The sequence below is a fragment of the Lutra lutra genome, chromosome 8 (genome assembly GCF_902655055.1).
Source record: "Lutra lutra chromosome 8, mLutLut1.2, whole genome shotgun sequence".
In the NCBI taxonomy this organism is placed as follows: domain Eukaryota; kingdom Metazoa; phylum Chordata; class Mammalia; order Carnivora; family Mustelidae; genus Lutra; species Lutra lutra.
In genome coordinates, this window is record NC_062285.1 from 6,790,339 (window position 1) to 6,804,703 (window position 14,365).

Here is a 14,365-nt window from a genome sequence, read left to right on the forward strand (position 1 = left end):
TTTTTATTTTATTTATTTATTTGACAGAGTGAGAGAGGGAACACAAACAGGGGGAGTGGGAGACGGAGAAGCAGGCTTCTTGCTGAGCAGAGAGCCCAATGCAGGGCTTGATCCCAGGACCCTGAGATCATGACCTGAGCTGAAGGCAGATGCTTAATGACTGACCCACCCAGGATCCCCTAGTTTTTTTGCTTTTTTAAATTGCAAACGTAATATATAATTTATAAAAGTAATATATAAATTACAAAAAGACTGGAACTAAAATTAGTAAAAATATATACCCATTCTCAATTCGTATGCTGCTCTTGACTTCTAAAAACCATTAAATAAATTCATCAATTTAGAAAGATGTCTTCAAATGCTTTATTATTTTGCCAACTACTTCCACAAAAATGAATTGAACAGTGAGTAATATGAAAACTGATGAGCAACCACAAGCCTGTAAGGAGCAGTACTGCCTTCCTGTAAGAGGGCTGCCAGGGGAGAAGCTGGACGGCCCCCAGGGTCCTTTTCTAGCTTCCCTGAGCCTTTGTAAGAGTCACTGGGTGGGTTGATGAATGAGGCTGAGGCATCAGGTGGACACGCACGTGTGTTCAAACTACCAGATCACCTTCAGGAATGTTAGCAAGGAATGGGGCTGGGGGCGTTTTTTATCTTGCTTCTAAACACGCTGGTCCACCTCCAGTTTCAAGGAGAGCAGAATGCTTCTCTGAGGGTGAACTGCATGTTCTAGACAACACAGCAGGGAGAAAAGCAGGAATGTCAGCACATTGCTGAGTAGAAATCCACGAGACTCAGCATAACAGACTCGCAGGTTCGGAACGGGGGACAATAGTTGTGGGGCCTCATGGCGCCAGCCCTCCATTTGTCTCGAGTGTGACGTTCTGCCCCATCAGTGGTCTTAGTCAGGTGTGTCACTCTCCTAGGTTTGATCTCATTTCCTGTGCCACTTCCCTCGCTCATATTTTGGTGGAGAAAATCTTCCAGGTAAATAGGTAAACCTCTTAAGACCTTGCAGATCTTAAAATATCTATTCTATGACTTTGTGTGGCACCTCTGGGATGGAGACCCCGCTCAACCCTTCCAGGCAGCGGTGTGATCTGGAGCAAGTGACTGATTCCATCGTCTTAACATCCGTAAAGTGGAGATGAAGATAGTAGTTAGTGCATTGGGTTGTTAGGAAAATCAAATGAACTAATGCTTGCTCAATACTTAGAATCTGATACAGGGTGTACTGAATAGAAGGTGGTCCCCCAGTGCACCAGGGCCCCGTCCGCCTGGGCTGTAACCCGCTGGGCACGGGTTCTTTAATCCCAGTCCCCAGCACTGCCATGTCCAGATAATGAGGACCAGGGCTCCTAGAGGGAGTCAGAGCTCTGCTTTCAAGATGATCAGTCCCCCGGTACTGGGTCCTCCTAGCGTGTCAGCAGATGGTGTGACACTCGGACAGCAGCGACCCCTTGTCCCCGCTGCTGCAGCTCTTGCGGGAGGCTCTTGTCTCCCTGCCACCACGAGCTCACCTCAAGTCCATTCTCCCAAAACACCTTCATTGAGAGAAAACACATGCAGTAAAATGCACTGTTTCATTAAAGTGCATAATTCAGGATTAGTAGAGATATTGTGCTCTAAGCCTACAAGCGACTGCAAGACAAATTGTTGCAGAAGGTGTACGTTTATCGAGCACTGACTGCCTGCTAGATATGATGCTGTCTACTGGACATTGATCAGTAATTGAGATGAACACTAGCTGCCTTCCTGAACTGTACGGCCAAGAACAGAATGATGAGTTTGTTTAGGGCACCCATCACACGCTAAATTTGAGTTGTAGAAGGGATATCCAGAAAGACATTTGTCATCGATAAGAGGCAGTTAGTTACACTAGTCTGAACTAGAAAAAATTTTAGGATAAATCTTTATATTAGGGAGTCATCTTTATATAACCATGAAAATGACCAGAGTGAAGCATATAAAAAGAGGAGAAATGCTTAAAAATTAGGCAAAGGTATTAGAGGAGAAAGCAAATATTTGATATATTTGAAAACAGGGTTCTCACTTTGGGAGGAGGGAGGTATCATATGAAATGGGAGGAGGTAAGGAATATGGAATTAGGGGTTTGAATCAGGTTATCAGTGTATACTTAAGACATTTGGAATCTTCATTTTTCTAGCTTTCTCTACTAAAAGGCCCTGAAGCAATGACACCCCAGTAATAATGAAGGTCAGCTAGAGCTCGTATCTTGGTTTCTAAGTAGTGCTCCTCACTGGGAAGAACCAGAGCCCCTTAGAGAGGCGGCTAATTCCTAGTCTAGGGCAGGAAAAAGCATAAGGTGAGCCTGGAAAAATCTGGCGCCACCAAGTACGGAAACACCCAGTGAATGACCAACGTGTGCTAAAAGCATACAGCAACCGGCCTGAGAGGGTGTCTGCTGGCCAAACACGGGACAACTGAAGCAGCAAAAGAACAATAATGTGAAGAGATTCTAGCCCACTGAATAAAAAAGAATGTCTGACTCCATACTAACAGCATACTAGAAGAAAATGAGGCAAGTTTCTAGAACATATGCTGAGAAAGGTAGAAAGAGATGCTGGGATTAGAAAAATCACCGTTTCTTAACCACCAGAGTAATGACTGACTGACTCAGAAACAGACCAGACATGGATGCTCATAGAACCAGAGTGGTGAAAGGTTGGGGAGAAGCAGGTCATTCAAATCAACTCAAAGTATCACCTTGTAGATTACATATTAATCTCAAAGTTAAAAAAAAAAAAAAAAGATACTTCGCAATGGAGAGACTGGTTGATACCTAACGTTTACAAATGACCAAACTTTGTCACTAGCAATGGCACAAAATGACCCTTGCTGTTAACCTGCGTAAGAATATTGTTGCCAAAAATGTTTAGCGTGAACCTAATCAGGTGAGAAATATTGCAAGACATTCTATAAAATGACTGTCCTTAAAAAAAAAAAAAAAGGAAAAAAAAATAACAAAACTCCTAGACTTTGCAAAAATATCATAAAAGACAAAAAAGAAATAAACGAAAGTCCTAAAAAACAACTGGGGGGACTGATCTTATCAAAAAAAAACTCTAGATGTGTCAACGAAATGCAGTGAGTGAATCTTAATTAGATTCTGGATTGAAAAATTATAAAGCTATAAAAGGCATTTGGGGATCATGGGAAGATATGAATACACCCCTGGATCCTGGGTAATGTACTGCTGTGTCACTCTTGAGTCTGTGTGTGCAACAACGGTATTATGGTGTAGTGGAAAGAGTGATGCTCCTCTTAAACTACCCCAACCGGACTTAGGGGTGTGTCTCCTCCTGCCCCCCAGCTTCTAGAACTGTATCAGGACACAGCCTTTAGCACTTAACCCTCTTTGGCATTGCCTCAGCTGGAAATTGCCCAGCCCCAGGTCCCGGCCCCCTCCCTCCTGGCAGCCCACACCCAAGGCCTGCTCAGTGTGGGAGTATAAAGCCAATCCACCTTGCCTGAATTCAGCAGAGGATGTCTCCCACCACCTCTACCTTCTTTCCTTACCTGGGTCCTGATCCCAAGAGCACTCCTATGGACTGATCTCCATCTCAGAGGCTACTTCCCAGACAGTCTTGCTTGGGACAATTTGTATTGGAAGGGGTGGAGGCAGCAGATATTAGGATCTGGGTCAGCCATCTGGATGGCCCCAAGGCCCTCAGCACTGGTGGTAGATGGAGCATGATAAGGTCCTGGCATAAAGTAGATAGTTCCAGAATGTGCAGGTTGTAACACTTTTTACCAGTGGCAAACTAGGGCGGTATCAAAAGGAAACAAGCTGGTATGAGGTATCAGTGTTCGGATATTCAAGTAAAGTGGGGACAATAGGACTGTACTACAGTATAGGCAAAAAGGGCTGGGCTTCCCTGCGTATCAGTCAGAAGCCATGTGCATGAGCTCATGATAAGGGAAGTTAAGGCGTGGGGAGGAAGTCACCTGGTGAGTTTTAGAGATGGTTCCCAGGACAAGGGTGGGTGAGACAGACGGGCAGCCAATGAGTGGGCTCCTCAATCAAAATCAAACCATTCATGGATAGACAACTAGGTGGCTGAGGACAGTTGCCCCAATGAGCAGCCATGACTCCTTGCCCAGCATCTGGATCTGAGCCAATTTTCAGACGGAAACTCTTAAGTCTTTAAGAGGAAGAAGTCAACACCAAATGGAGAGAGAATGATTTTTCTCCTCCTCCCACAAAGGAACCGACAGCCATTGACTCAAGTAACCACCCACTGGAGAAAGGAAATACTCAAAATGCACATTTTGAGAATTGCTGAACAAGGGGCAGAATTGAGACTGAAACCAGAAGATGCAGAGTCATCGTGGGCCTCTGTTAGAGTGAGGGCAGATGAGCCCAGTAATAAATGAAGTACTGGGTCCCTGGTTGATGGACCCAGTCAGTGGTTGATTCCCTGATTTCTTGATGTGTAGTTACATTAGATGTTTAGGGAAGTTGGCACAACTTCCACACCGGTTCCTGAAACAAGTTTTTGAGATTGGTCCTGCGGCTCGGAGGAGGAAGGGGAAGGGAGAAATTAGTGGCATCTTTAAGGACCCAAAGAACGCAGGGCCAGTGGTCCTCATTGTATCTCCATGTATCATTGGATAATTGGGCCCCTACAAACATAATTCTCAGTGACCCGCCTGCGAAACTGTCCTTGTCCCCGCAACTCTGGTTCCTCCAGGTTGACAGTTCTAATTTGCGAGAGGGGGAATGCTTTTGGCACGGGACACACAGGAGTCCCACTGAAATATCAGCTACCGTTGCCAGCTAGGCACTTCAGCCAGGGGTCAGCACGCAGAAAGAGAAGTCATTGTGCAGGCAGGAGTGATTGACCGTGATCATTAGGAACCCACACAGCAGTTACACAGTGGGCATCAAGGAGACATGGTAGGCATCCAAGTGGTCTGGTTCAGTGTCTCTTGGTATTCTCTTGCCCCATGTTGATGGACCATGGGCAGGTTCAGCAGCCACTGGAGCACTCCTTGATCAACCTTCTGCAGGCTGATCTCCATCCCAGACATGACTTCCTGGGGAACTGAACCTGTGACATATGGTTATGTGGGGGAGGGGGATGTTCTTGCTTTGAGGAGACTCATGCTGAAGTATTTTTTTGGTAAATACCAAATATTTTTTGGTAAATGTAACAAAGCTTTAACAATTGGTGAATCTAGGTGAAGTGTATGCCTGTGCTTACACTTTTCTATTTCAACTTTGCTGTAGGTTTGAAATTTTCTGAAGTAAAGGATTAAGGAGTTGAACACACACACACACAGGCAAATGAAGAAGGGTCTAATATAGAAATTAGAAGGAGCCTCCAGAAATATTGAAGGTACAGCAAAAGAACAAGCTATTGTGAAATCCAAGATATAAGAGAGTTTCAAAATTAAGATAGTGTTCAACACTATCAACTGGCTACAAAATGGTCAAGTAAGGCTAGGACTAAAAGTGTCCCGTGGAGTTTGCATCCCAAAGGTCCCTGATAATCTTAGGGATACAAGTGTCATTGAAGAAAATATTATAGGCATCCTGCCACCAAGCATCATCTCTGCAGAATTGTCATTTGGCTGAAGCACCACATTTGCAGTTGTACTGTGGTTTTAAGACTCCTAAAAATTGGGGCACCTGGGTGGCTCAGTGGGTTAAGCCTCTGCCTTCCGCTCAGGTCATGATCTCAGAGTTCTGGGATCGAGCCCCGCATCGGGCTCTCTGCTCAGCAGTGAGCCTGCTTCCTCCTCTCTCTGCCTGCCTCTCTGCCTACTTGTGATCTCTCTCTCTCTCTATCAAATAATTAAAAAAAAAAAAAAAAGAATATGTTAAGACTCCTAAAAATTGAGTATCTATTATGTTCACAGTTCTGGAATACTCCCTGTAGGGAGAACGTAGATCCACTCAGAAACACGATTTATTGAGAAAGGCACATAAACTCAGATACTAAATGCACTATGCCAAGTAGAGGAATAGAGAAACTGACAGAAAAATACAGAGGAGAGAGATGAGGGGAAGGAGGGAAGGAATACTCCAGAAGCTTGGGGCGGGGTGGGGGGGGAGCACAAAAGGGCATATTTAAGAGATCATTAGTTCAGCCATTACAATTGCCTACCAGCAGGCTGGATAATATCTACAACTCGAGATATTTATCACAAAGTCCAGATTTCCGGCAATTTGGAGAGATCTGGCAACACTTGCCTGGGGCTGGGAGAAGAGCCTGGAGTAGACAACAGTTCCCTATTCTCCAGCCCGCTTCATCGATTTAAGGTACTTGTCTGCCCCCTCAGTAGGCAACTGAGTTTTACTGAACCCAGGGCTGGGATTCAAATGAGGCGAGTGAGGCAGGAATTTGGGGGAAGTGGCTTGGATTCTTAAAAAATACTAAATTAAAATACGATGGATCTTCAGTTTTCTGGTGCTCCCATAAATTTTGCACCGAGGCTCGTGTCTCACTCGCCTGCTTCTAACCTCCGAGCAGCGTGGGCTTGATTTAACCTATACAACCGTAAGCAGCAGCATAGGCAAGATCAGATCCGATCAGATCCGCATTTGGGGGCACTGAAGTTCCCACGCTCCAATCCCGCCCCTGCGCTCACAGCCTCTCGGGTTCCCACTTCCCTCTAACACCCTCATTTCAATTTCATATCCTGACTCCCTCTTTGGCCCCTAAGCCACTGACGGTCCCCTCTCCCTTCCCCTCCAAGCGAGCCCACCCGGGAAGGCCCCAAGCACCTGCCTCCTCGGGCGCATCCTCCACCTGCGCTCAGCCCAGCCGTTTCCTGCATCCTTCCAGGCCCGAGAGTCGCTACCGACGCCATCGCTCTGCTCCAACAGGGCGGAGCTTCCTCATTGGCGCGCTCAGCATTCGGCTAGTGCTGCCTCGCCCCGGCGACCGTCCAGCGGGAGGCGGAGCGAGCCCAAAATGGCGGCTCTCAGGCTGGCGCGCTCCGTGCTGCTGGCGCTTTGAGGTGGTCGCCAGGGGTCGGGGGGACGATTTCCCCGCCGCGGGGGCCCTAGAGGATGAATCGAGGGCTCTGCTAAGGTTAGGCGGTGGGGGTGGAGAGAGTGGCAGAAGGGCTGCGGTGGAGTCCACGGAGCGGGATGTGCGAGAGTTACTCCAGGTCGTTGTTGAGGGTCTCGGTGGCGCAGATCTGCCAGGCGCTGGGCTGGGACTCGGTGCAACTCAGCGCCTGCCACCTCCTCACGGACGTGCTGCAGCGCTATCTGCAGCAGTTGGGACGGGGCTGCCATCGGTACTCTGAGCTGTGTGAGTACCGGGCTGGGTGCGGGAGGGCTGCCTCTGGCCAGTCACGAGTGACACCTCCGGTCTTCCCTTCTCTATCTCAGCGTCTCCGAGGTGTTCATCCTTTACCCCTACCCAGAGATCGGGCATTTTCTCGGCCTCTGACGCCCCTCGGATTCCACTGCCCCTGGAAACTCCAGTCATCCCTTTGGTGCCTCTTCCTCACCCACTAACTTCCCGCCTCCAGCCGGGACCCCAGTCTCAGCTCGCAGCTCCACACCCTCTCACCTCTTCTCTGATCGGAAATATGCATCGGTCTTTCTCATCATCTCGTTTTTGCTGCGTGTAGAACCACCTCCAGAATGCCTTGCAGCCTCTGTTACTTTGGTCCTTTTCCTCCCTTGCCTGCAAACTACTACAACTAGTTGTCACAGGCGCTCCGTCTACCGGCCGTTTCTTACAAGGCTAGCCATTCTTCAGCTCATAACAACACATACTCGTTGACAGCTCTGCTCCGTCGGGGACACTGCCTCTTCCTTCTGGATTTGTTCATTTCGTAGAGATTATCCCTGCTTTCTCTTTCCCGAGGCCAGCTTTGTCAGTTTCACTTAGATTAGCTTTCACTTACATCTCTGTTGCTCATTGATTTCCTCCTTGATATTTTTATGTCAGTGGTTATCAACGTGTCGTGGAGGGAACACAGACAACTTACAAGGGTCCCCAGGTGGTCTGGGCTGAAGTATTTATGATTTTTAAGGGAGTGTCCAGTAGTATCTATAGCTGATGGCATTTAATAATTCGGAATACTTAATAGAAACCACACAGCAGCACACTAATGTGAAATAAGTGTGTGTGCGTGTGTATGTCTGTATATAGGGGGAAGTACCATTCATTGAAATTTCAGGTCGTTACTCTTCAGGTGGGTAAGCTGTAGAACTGAGTGAAGTGTTTCATAAAATATTTTGCTTCATTAAAGTGGTTCCTAGATTGGAAACTTGAGACCCACAGATACACTTTACATCTTAGGCCCCTAATTCCATTTCAGCTTGCATAGTGCTGCCAAAATAATCTGTCCATAACACACATTTCATCGTGTCATTCTTAAAAAAAAAATTTTAATTTGTACTCCATTGCTTACAGGTTGAAAAGTTCAGCTCTTCAACAGCACATGGTTTTCGTCATGAGCTTTTTCTTACATCCTGTGGTTCGTACTGCAACCATGCGAACTACCTGCCTTATCCAAAACATTGTAAACTATCCATTCCTATTCGTGTGGGGTTTCCTAGAGTATCCTTCACCCCCTGGTCTACCTGTAGTACTACTTCTATTTTGAGATTCACTTATCACTTGATTTGGGAAACTCATGTCATCTGTCCTCAGAATTCTATGCCCATTCCTGTATGTAACACTGTGTTTTGTAACTATCTGTGTCTGTTTCTCACCCTTTCCTTTTCTTCTCCCCAGACAATAACTTTATTATATTAGTACTAGTACGGTGCCATCATATACTAGGCACCCAGGAGATATTTGCTGAGTAAATGAATGAACTGACAACCTACTACCATACTAGCTGTTTAGTCACTTGACTTTTTGAGTTCAAAATATGTATTTTTGGAATGCACGATTTCACTGATCTTTCTGATGTAAATACGGCACTGCAAAGTAACTCTCATTCGTTATTATCTTGAAAGTACACCACCAGCACGCTGCTCTCTTGGCTTTTGCTTCTTTTCCTTCCCTCCCCCCGCTTCATGGTCCTTGAGTATACTGTTGCGGTTGTACACAGTCCGGCTATGTTTTTGCTACCAAGTTCCCTAAATAAGGACAGACGTTCTGTGTTTTTAGGTAATGACAATATCCCCTGAATACATAGCTACCTTTCCTGCCTTGTACACAGAACCAGAGTATGCTGGCACCGCTAGTAACCAGGTGTTCCAGAGTCGAGTAATCATTGCCGTGTGTTAATGTTAATCCCTTTTCTAATTACCCAATTTCTGTAGTCAGTTTGCTTGCTTTTAGTGAAAATGTGATTATCAGGTTCATGATTTTGTTTGTGACTTACTGAAAATGCTGCTTCCTGGTATACTTATTAGTTATGGACTATCCTAGTTTTAAGCTCGAATTTTGACCTCAGGTTACCACTATGCAGTCTTCTTTTCTCCTCCTTTAAATCCTCTTTTACTTTTTGACAGCATTCACTGAGCACCACTGAGAACTGAGCACTGGGACCGCTGGGTGGCACAGTCGATTAAGTGGCCCACTCTTGATTTTGGCTCAAGTCATGATCTCAGGGTCATAAAATCAAGCCCAGTGTTGGGCTCTACACTCCGAGCACTCGGTGCAGCGTCTGCTTGAGATTCTGTCTCTCTGCCCCTCCCCCCGGCTTGCACTATAAATAAATAAATAAATAAATAAATAAGATCTTGGAGGGGGGTGAGAACTGAGCACTGTGTTGGAGACATCAGCCCACAGGTTGTGGACAAGGGCACAGACTGTGAACAAAGTTAACTGATGGTGTTTGCTCCTTTTTGAAAAAATTGCTCTCAAGTTGAAGCAAGTATCAGAAGTGGCTATCAGTACCGTTCCCTAAGGAATGATTTGTGAAGGCATTCTGGGCGGATGTTTCTCGCTGCTGTGTGTCATGTATTAAATACATGTGTGTGCACTGAAAGTGGGTGCTAAGTATTTCAGAATGACTCTCTAGGACTAGTACTTGTGACAAGATTTGAATTGGGCTTTGAAGCCTGCCTACATAGACATGGAGTGGACGCCAGGCCAGAGAAAAGCATCACCTACGATATCCAAGTAGGATCGATGGTGATGAAGTACCAGTGAGGCGGCCAGCTTGAGCTGTGTGGCCAGGTCATTTGGACGGTGTTACAAGACACGTGAAACAGAGTGAAATCAGGTTTGGGAGGGACTTAGAGGAAATGAAAGCATGGTCAGAAACACTGTGCTTCTAAGGAGGGAAACAGTGTGATGAAAGTGATTATCTTAAGAAAATAGTGTTCTTGTTGAGCGCAAGAAAGACTCAAGTGAGGACACCTGGAAACTGAACTGGGAGTGATAGTAGGAAGAGAGGGAAAGAAAGAGTTTTGAAATCTTTGGCCAGACATGGGCAGGAAGAGGGGAGAACCGGAGGGTCTTGTGTTGAAATTGGAAAGCATATAGAGGACTTCAAGATGATCATTTATTCTGGACTAAGAGACTACCAATGCTTTTCCTAGGAATAGAAGAGTTGCAATGCACATCTACAGCATTAAGAGGAAGAATGAATATCCATTTTATTTATCCCTGCTATTTTCTACATCATGGAAGTAACCCCGACTTGTAGCAAAACTGAGAGGCAGTAGAAGTGTTTGAAGTTCCAAGTCAGAGTCTTCTGCTTCTTTCCTTCTGCACTGCAGCTTTCAGCCCCTGAAATTGTTAACAGTTGGATGTATATCCTTCCAGAACTTTTTTATGTGGGCGTGAGCAAGCGTGTGTCTAATTTTTATAAACTTTGGGTTATTTTCATTTTACAGCATGATTTAATTTCAGACATACTGAATTTGAAGTGATCATAGGAAATTTCAGTTAAAAAACAAAACAAAAAACACCACTTTCGTAAAGAGAATTTCACCTTAACTTTGTATCCTTCTATTTCTATCCATTTTTGTATGGTGTCTTCTAATAACATTTAAAATCTGTTCATAAATTATCTCTCTGAGCTAAGTGTTTTCTGTAAATTTTCTTGGATTTAAAAAATTGATTCAGTGGCATAGTGTCCCCTCATCCACAGGGAATGCATTCCAAGACCCCCCCAGTGGATGCCTAAAAGCACCAATAGTACCAAACACTCACCCTCGTGATGAGGCGAAATGACAAAATTCCCACGTGGTGAGGTGAACCGAGGTGACTGATGTAGGCGTTGTGACATAGTGTTAGGCTGCTGTTGACCCTCCGATGATGAGTCAGGACGATCGTCTGCTGCTTCACCGCACTGACTGTGGGTCACCAAAACCAGACAGAGTTCAATCTGGGATGGCAGGGGAGGAAGCACTTGAGTTCATTCAACAAGAGTGCCATCTGTATGCCAGCCACTGTTTTAGGTTCCAGAGATGCATCCCTGAACCATGGTGACAATATAATGGACATTTACGTAGCACAGCATTCTAGTCACTTGATTAAAAAAAACAGTAGTGGTACTACTTACTGGGCATTTACATTTCGTCAGTCACCGTTTGTTGGTAAACTGCTTCTGATATTTATTCGGTCCTAGCTGACTGTTGTATGAATGGTCTGGTTGTTGGATCCTTTTTCAAACTGACTTCAGGAAGCGGCTTTCTAATGTTTAAACGGCATGCTGTTTTGTTCAAAGTCTATTAAATTCTTCCCAATAACTCAGTCTTAAGTATGTGTAGCATATTTGATTCTGAGCTACCTGCAAACCCCATACTTCTTAATATTTTAAAAAGTATTCATGGAATTTTCTTAAAATAATTTGCTTGGCTCTTGACTTTGTTTCAGATGGCCGGACAGACCCAATTTTGGATGATGTTGGTGAAGCTTTCCAGCTTATGGGGGTCAGTCTTCATGAACTAGAAGACTATATTCACAATATTGAACCTGTGACTTTCCCACATCAAATTCCTTCATTTCCTGTTAGTAAGAACAATGTCCTTCAGTTTCCTCAACCTGGAAGTAAAGATGCAGAGGAAAGAAAAGAATACATTCCTGATTACATGCCACCCATTGTGTCTTCGCAAGAAGGTTTGTGATTTTTTTCCTTTGTTTTTTACTTATACATTTGTAACGATTTTAATGCAATTTTAATCTTACTTTTCCTGAATTATATAAAATGCTATGCCAACATACAAATTCTAGAAATGCAATCAAAATGTTTTAATGTTGTTTGCAGACTAGTCTAACCTTAAGCCAACAAACTTGGACTGGCATCACCCGGCGAAGCTATGGCACAGTCAAGGTTATGTCGGATGAGGCACCTATTCCTTTCTAAATTTTCAATAATAGATGTATTACATGGGAACAGGATATTAAATTGATTAGAAAATCTTTGCTTCATAAAGGAAAGTTGGGGTTGTTCTTTTCCTCTCCTCTTATTGTAAATGTGAGTTAGATGATACTGGAAACAGACAGTGAGTAAATATTCACTAGGCACTAGTCATGCAGATTTACCTTCATTTTTTAACGAGGAGTAGAAATGTTTATTGTTTGGCCATATAGAATTTTTTTTTTTTTAAGATTTTATTTATTTATTTGACAGAGAGAGATCACAAGCAGGCAGAGAGGCAGGTAGAGAGAGAGGAGGAAGCAGGCTTCCTGCTGAGCAGAGAGCCCGATGCGGGGCTCGATCCCAGGACCCTGAGATCATGACCTGAGCCGAAGGCAGCGGCTTAACCCACTGAGCCACCCAGGCGCCCCGGCCATATAGAATTTTTGATTAAAAAATAATAGCTAGGGACGCCTGGGTGGCTCAGTGGGTTAAGCAGCTGCCTTCGGCTCAGGTCATGATCCCGGCATCCTGGGATCGAGTCCCGCATCGGGCTCCTTGCTCAGCAGGGAGCCTGCTTCTCCCTCTGCCTCTGCCTGCCACTCTGTCTGCCTGTGCTCGCTCTCTCTCCCTCTCTCTCTCTGACAAATAAATAAATAAAATCTTTAAAAAAATAAAAATAAAAAAAAAATAATAGCTAATCAGGCGTAGTCGTCAATCACGGCAGAGTTCCTTCCTCCTTGCATGATTTTACATGCTGATCATCTAAGTTCACCAAGGTTCTAAACAGATACATAGTAATTTCTGGTCTCTTGTGCACATAATATTTTTTCCTTGTAAAGGTGGAAAAGTTGCAGTTCGTTTCCTTTTTACCTTTATGTTTGCACCATTTTACCTTCCGCCAGCAATGCTCCAAGGTTCCCATTTCTTGTAATTCGTTTCTTATAATCTCCGGTTCCACTTTAATGGCATCTTTGAGCGCTCCCCATTTGTTTCGTGGACTAGCTTTAGACTTGGAATAGTTGTACAGTCTGTGTGTCGGTGTTGCCCCATTTGAAAAACTGGGGAAAAACTGGCCCTATGTGGGGAGGACTGACTGTGTGTTGGCGTCCCCTCCTTGGACACTGCAGCTCTTGGGTGCAGGGGGACCCTCCTGTGGAGCGCTGGTGCTGTCCGTGATGGGTCAGGGAGGCAGCACCGTACCCATGCTTGTTGGTAGCTGTATATGTGTGGAAATTTAGATAGGCAGGCGTCCTAGTTTTCTGAGTTGAGTGGCTTGGGAAGCTGACGTTGCGTGTCAGCTCAGCACTTGCCTGCTGTGGGGTCTTGGGGATACTGGCTGAAGCAGGCATTGGTATCACTGAATGCTTCACACAGAGCGTGCCTTCAGTAAATGTTCTTGAACTGAGTGAAGTGCTATTTGTGAAGTCTTGTCTGTGGAAGTTCGTTGTTTCTTCTTTCCAGGCCTACTTTTGTACTAGTAACAGCAGGACTTGCAAATCCACAGATGTAACTCAGTCATCCCAACTTTCCATGGTACCTGCTTAAAATTCTCTCTCCTCCTCACCACTGATTTTGTTGTTGTTGTTATCTGTAGCCTGTATTACCTTTGAGGAAATCTTGCTCTTTCTAGCCCCCATGGGAGGTCTGAAACCCCTCATTCCCTAATGACAGCGTCTTTGACCTTAGAAACCAATATTTATTACAACTTCTCTAAACACATATTTGTTTATTTTAAAAATAATAACCATTGCATTTCAGTATCAACATTATCAAAGGAGGGTTTTTTGGCAGAGGCCTGGTTAGTAGCTGGATTGCAGAGAATTCCGTTTTATAGACAGATCATGAATATCAAGCAGGCCTGGAATTTCCTTCTTTGCTCTTGTCCCTCAATGTGATTTAGTAAGCATCGTAGACATCTTCGTGAAAGCAGTGTGAAGTTAGCCTGTGATACGTTAGCTGAAAGGCACTTAAAAGGACAAGAAGTACAAGAGTACATGAGAAAGCATGAATGGTAATCCAGTGCTGGGAGGAAGCTTATGGTGTTACACAGGAGGAAACTGAGGGAGACCCGCTAATGTAAATAAGCAGCATGTCAGCGAGTCTC

At 44.9% G+C, this 14,365-nt stretch overlaps 1 protein-coding gene across 2 annotated transcripts in view; it reads left to right on the forward strand.

Annotated features, from left to right (window-relative positions):
* The first annotated feature begins 6,933 nt into the window (after positions 1-6,933).
* The window catches only part of TAF3 (TATA-box binding protein associated factor 3), a 173,984-nt gene continuing 166,552 nt past the window's right edge, over positions 6,934-14,365 (forward strand). The window contains exons 1-2 of one of the 2 annotated variants that reach the window (XM_047741836.1): positions 6,934-7,289; positions 11,775-12,017. In XM_047741836.1, coding sequence (XP_047597792.1) covers positions 7,124-7,289; positions 11,775-12,017 — 409 coding nt within the window. In that variant the 5' untranslated portion in view covers positions 6,934-7,123. The remainder of the gene's footprint in view (positions 7,290-11,774; positions 12,018-14,365) is intronic. The other variant, XM_047741835.1, reaches the window with a different exon arrangement.